Source organism: Brassica oleracea, chromosome C3, assembly GCF_000695525.1.
Source record: "Brassica oleracea var. oleracea cultivar TO1000 chromosome C3, BOL, whole genome shotgun sequence".
Taxonomy (NCBI): Eukaryota; Viridiplantae; Streptophyta; class Magnoliopsida; order Brassicales; family Brassicaceae; genus Brassica; species Brassica oleracea.
Window position 1 is genome coordinate 41,071,260 of NC_027750.1, and position 5,834 is coordinate 41,077,093.

General features: G+C 47.2%; 1 protein-coding gene across 1 annotated transcript; it reads left to right on the forward strand.

Moving 5' to 3' along the window:
• Positions 1–3,612: 3,612 nt before the first annotated feature.
• Positions 3,613–5,476, forward strand: LOC106330622. The gene is made up of 3 exons (XM_013769061.1): positions 3,613–3,943; positions 3,985–4,328; positions 4,430–5,476. The coding sequence occupies exons 1-3, from the start codon at positions 3,613–3,615 to the stop codon at positions 5,474–5,476; spliced, it is 1,722 nt and encodes a 573-aa protein (XP_013624515.1).
• The last annotated feature ends 358 nt before the right edge of the window (positions 5,477–5,834 follow it).

The window sequence follows — 5,834 nt, forward strand, 5'->3', positions numbered from 1 at the left end:
CTTCCTCTGCTCTACCCTCTGTGTCTACAGCCTCTACATCTTCAACCAAACAGACCTGCTTCCTGAGAAGCTTGTGAACATTGTCTAGCTTTCCCTTCACTTCATCCATCTGATCATTCCCAAGGATGGTGGAAGATCTCTTCCTCTCAAAGTTAGTGTTCTTGGTGCTGCTGCTAGATGCTAGGTTTTCAATGACCTTCACTGCCTCCTCTGGATTCCTGGTGTTGAAGTTCCCATTGCTGGAAGCATCAAGAGCCATCTGGTACTGCACCGCGATGCCTCTGTAGAAAGTACTGAGCAGTTGTATTTCATTGAATCCATGGCGTGGACAGTCTCTCTGATAAGACTTTAATCTGATCCAGGAGCTTCTGAATGATTCTGCAGGCTCCTGAGTGAATGTAGCAATCTTGCTCCTCAAGTCTTCAGCATGCGCTTCATTGAAGAAGTTGCATAAGAATGCATTCTTGATATCGCTCCAGGATGTGAGAAATCCTGGTGGTAACTGCTTAACCCAATGCGAAGCATCTCCACCAAGTGAGTACTTGAAGAGCTTGCATAGGGGGTAGTCTTCAGAGACTCCCCCTACTTTAATAGCAGATATGAGATCCTCGAACCTCTGTAGATGGTCCATAGGATGCTCGTGAGATAACCCATAGTAGAGTGTCCGTCCCACGAGTGTGTAGTACTGCGGCTTCAACTCGAAATCCCTCTGAATAGTTGGAGGACGAATGGCTGATCTGTTGGTGTAGAACTGATCTGGACGGTTGTAGCCAGCCAATGTTCTGGGTCCAGCAGCCTCATCTACAGGTAGAGTAGTGCATGTAACATCATTATTGGACTCAGGGATTGCAGCCCCCTAAGTATCTATCCTCTGACCTGCTGCATTACGCAGATGACCCTCTTGGTCATGCAGGTCTCCTCTCTCATCATGTACAAGAATCAAAGTCGCAACCATGTCTCGCGGCTCAGTATCGATCGATGTTCGGACTGAAGTATCGATCGATGCTGGATGGAAGAAAGATATCGGTCGACAGAAGATGAGTGTCTTCGGTCGACGGTGGTGAGCGAGTGTCGGTCGACGGGACTAGTGCCTGGGTCGACGGGACTAGTGCCTGGGTCGACGGTGGTCGACGAAAAATCGAGCGACGAACAAGTGTTGTTGTCGATCGATGAGGAGCGCGCTTCTTTGCGGATTGAACGCTCCAAGCTTGCAGGATCTGGTGAGAATAGCAGCTGAGTTTCCTTGTTGCTTCTGGTACTGCTGGGCATGTACCTGAAAATCCAAGAAAAATAAAATTATGTCAGAAACTTAACAAAATTAAATCTAATAGGCGATCAAAACTCTCCGGCAACGGCGCCAAATTTGATATCACTCAAATTACCCTAAGGAGTAAATTTACTATCTCAAACAAGATGTTCAATTGTTGTACTTTGGGATCGAATCCACAAGGAGCTAGGGAACCTAATAAATCTAATTGGATTTGTTAAGTAAGGTGGTTTAATGATTTAAATGTAAAATTGCTGCTTGTTGAGAAAGTAATTGCTCGATTGATTGGTTGAGGTTTTGGTACTTAAAAAGGAAATCACTAGACTTAGGGATTTTATTCAGGAAACTTGGAATTATAATCCTACAGATGCCTAATGAGTTGCATACATGATAATGTAGAGCTCAACACTTATAAACGAACCACTAGGCTCTCGCTTTCTAGGTTCGTCTATTGACCAGTGTTGATCGATGATTCTATATGAATATCGATCGCTACACTATTCGCAACGTCGATCGATTATTCTATTTGAATATCGATCGGCGCTATTTGCCAAGCATTAATGCGTGGGATGAATGTGCTCACTAAGCTTGCTAGATCAGCTCTCGCCTTACTCTAGCAAGAAACTTAGCTCAATTAGAATGGTTTCAGGATGAGATTGAAGCTACCGCTTATATCTAACATTCCTAGGGCAAGTTCTAGGTAGCTAATCTAGAACCATGCATTAATGACAATCCTAATGATTATTATCACAACTCAACAATCTATAGTTGGGGCTAATCCCTCATAACCTATTTAAACCCTAAAATCTAACAAAGAAACTACTCAGACATGGCCAAGCAATTCATAACAGCAAATAGGTAAGAAAATTTTATTAGAGTAGTAAATAGATATCAATGGAGTTCCAATCACAAATATAACTTTGGATCTTCTCTCCAATCTATTAAAATCCTAGAAAACCTTTGCTGAAAATAGTAAAACAAGAAAACACAAGAAAAGCCCACTTTGCCGCTAACATGGTGGCAAAGCTTATATAATTAGGTTAAAACTCGTCAAGGGTAATCTTGTAAGTCAGTGAAGACTTGGGCTTCAAGTCGGTTGTGACCAAACATGCTTTCTGCGCGCTTCGCTGTTAATCGATGTTCTGATGTGAACATCAATCGATATTTCTCCCTCAGTATTGACCGATGGTCGAGCTCGATGGTCATCTCGGGTGCTTGCTCCAAATATCTCCAAAATGCTCCAAAATCATCACTTATCTCCAAATCACTCCTGATCTTATAAATATAATAAATAGACTATAATATAATAATTAGTTAATAAAACACCTATAAACCATGGGTGAAAGTGGGTCAAATCCATGGTCTATCAAACATGAAAAGGTTCTCACCCCACATCACAGCGCCCTAGTCATATCGCTCACTGTAGCGAATTGCCTGGTGAGAAGGATACTGGTAGATAATGGAAGCTCCGGCAACATCATCTTCCAGGCCGCATACAAGGATCTGGGGCTGGAGGAAAGTGCTCTAACTCGGAGGATAACCCCACTCATAGGATTCAGCGGAGAAGTCAAGCAGACCGCCGGGGAGGTGACCCTCCCGGTATACGCTGAAAGGATCAACATGTCAACCAAGTACCTTGTCATTGACTGCAATTCATCCTACAACATGATCCTGGGACGGCCCTGGATTCACGGCATGGGAGCCGTCCCTTCAACTCTTCACCAGATGGTGAAATTCCCTACACCTTGGGGCATAAAGGCAATCAGAGGGGATCAAGACTATTCCCGCTCCTGCTACCAGACTACTTTGAAGGGAAAGACCAAGGTCTTATAGCAATGACAGAGCAAACCTCTGGCTCATCACACCGAGGAACCGGAGGTCGAAGAAATGGACGACGTGCCATTGATCAAAGGGGACCAGACCTGACATCTCAAGGTCTGCACCAAGTTGACCGAAGGATTAAGGAGGAGGTTAATAGACTTCCTCCGGTCTAACTCTGACTACTTCGCTTGGTCCCACGCAGACATGCCTGGGATCGATCCGGAGATCATCATGCACAAGCTGCAGGGGGATCCCCTACATCAACCTGTAAAACAAAAGAGGAGGAAGTTTTGACCCGAAAGGGACGCAATCATCAACGACGAAGTCAAAATCCTGCTCGGCGCGGGGTTCATTCGCGAGGTACAGTACCTGGAATGGGTAGCCAACGTGGTCGTAGTCAAAAAGAATAACGAGAAGTGGAGAGTCTACATAGACTTCACATACCTCAACAAGTCCTGCCCAAAGGACCCCTTTCCTCTGCCTCACATCGACAAGCTAGTCGATGCCACAGCCGGGCACAGCTGATGAGTCTCATGGACGTGTTCTCCGTCTATAATCAAATACTCATGCATCCGGAAGACCAGGAGAAGACGTCCTTCATGACATCTAGAGGGATCTACTGCTACAAAGTTATGCCCATTGGCCTAAAGAACGCGGGATCAACCTACCAACGACTGGTGAACATGATGTTTGCGGACCGGATAGGGCAAACCATGGAGGTCTACATCGACGACATGCTGGTCAAATCCCTAGAGGCTGAAGACCACATATCTCACCTGCAGAAAGCCTTCTCCATTCTCCGGAAGTACAACATGAAGCTCAACCCAGCTAAGTGCTCATCTGGGGTCAGTTTCGGCAAGTTCATCGGGTACATTGTAACCCACCGGGCATTGAAGCCAACCCAGAGAAAATCAGGGCAATTCTTTCGATCCCTTCCCCGAAGAACGTCAAGGAGGTCCAAAAGCTTGCCGGAAGAATGGCAGCCTTGACCAAGTTCATCTCCAAGCTCTCCGGTAAATCTCACGCCTTCTGTGGAACCCTCAAAAACCCAAAGGATTTTCACTGGACGGAAGAGTGCGAGTCCGCTCTCCATGAGCTAAAGGCATATCTCACCACTCGTCCTCTCCTATCCAAGCCACTGCTCGGTGAGGTCCTGCTGCTATATCTAACAGTGTTGGAGCACGCTGTAAGCGCCGTCCTAGTACGCGAGGAAGGAAGCAAGCAGCTACCAATCTACTACGTAAGTAAGGCTCTCCTGGATGCAGAAACCCGCTACAGCCATCTAGAGAGCTGGCCTTATCCCTGATAGTCGCCGCCCGCAAGTTGCGGCCCTACTTTCAGGCTCACCCAATCGTGGTCGTCACCTCCTTCCCCATAAAATTGGTCCTCCACAAGCCTGAAGTCTCTGGACGCCTAGCGAAACGGGCTGTGGAACTAGGGGAATACGATGTGATTTTTCAACCAGCCACAGCTATAAAATCACAGGTCCAGACAGATTTTGTGGCCGAATTCTCCCATACATTGCTCCTAGCTCTGGAGCAAGAAGTGCGCCTCCGAAGCGAAACAAAGGAAGAAGGAGAATGGGTCCTGCATGTCGATGGATCCAACAACATCAGAGGAGCCGGGGTAGGAATAGTGCTTACCTCGCCGACAGGGAACACAACCTCAAGGGCCGTGAGGTGCAACTTCAAAGCAACCAACAACGAAAGTGAGTACGAGGCCTTAATAACAGGGCTCACACTCGCCCATCAAATGGGGGCAGAAAACATCCAGGTCTTCAGCAACTCCCAACTGATAATCAACCAGGTGCAGGGAGAATACCAAGAAAAAGACGATACCATGATCCAGTACACGGCGGTCGCCCAGCGACTCATTAAGAGATTCAAGAGTTGCAAGCTCACTCAAATCCCTAGGGAGCAGAACTCGCAAGCCCATGCCCAGACTAATAATCTAGGGTCCGCCCTTGAAACAAACAGCCACATGAGCATCCCCCTGCTCGTGTTTCAGTGGCCAGCCACCTTGGAGGAACCACAATTCGAAGAAATCTCCGCTATCGAAGAGGGCGTAACCTGGATGAACCCCCTAGTCCGGTATTTAGAGAATGACATTTTCCCGGAAGATCGCAAGGAAGCCAGGAAAATCAAGAAGCAAACCGCAAGGTATTGTATCTCCCAGGAGAAGCTATACTGGAGATCCTTCTTCGGCCCGTATTTGAGATGTGTCACACCTCGAGAAGCCGCAAGAATCCTTGTAGAACTACACAAAGGAGACTGTGGATCCCACTCTAGCGGCAGGAGCCTGGTGCTCAGAGCCAGAAGGGCAGGCTACTATTGGCCCACGATGGCCGCAGACGCCAACAGGCAAGCCAAACACTGCGACCAATGGTAGAGGCACACTCCAGTTTCAAAACTCCCTCCGGAAAATCTCAAGTCCATAAGCTCACCGTTGCCCTTTAGAAATTGGGGCATGGACATAGTGTGGAAATTCCCTATAGCGCCGGGGCAGAAGGTCTTCCTTCTGGTAGTCACTGACTACTTCTACAAATGGGTCAAAGCAGAAGAACTCAGCTGGATAACAGATCTCCAGATCCGCAAATTCCTGTGGACAAACATAATCACTCGCTTTGGGGTCCTTCATGAGATTGTCACCGACAATGGACCCTAATTCACGAGCCACAACTTCAAGGAATTCTGCAAGGACTGGGGCATAAAGCTCACCTTCGCCACACACCGACACCCCCAGTCTA

What these genes read in the sequence shown, in the direction of transcription:
- LOC106330622 (XM_013769061.1), top strand. Translation starts at nt 3,613, where the DNA reads ATGAGTCTCATGGACGTGTTCTCCGTCTATAATCAAATACTCATGCAT. An exon ending in CTCATCTGGGGTCAGTTTCG is followed by an intron (nt 3,944 to 3,984) that starts GCAAGTTCATCG and finishes CGGGCATTGAAG; the next exon opens with CCAACCCAGAGAAAATCAGG. An exon ending in AGCAGCTACCAATCTACTAC is followed by an intron (nt 4,329 to 4,429) that starts GTAAGTAAGGCT and finishes CCCTACTTTCAG; the next exon opens with GCTCACCCAATCGTGGTCGT.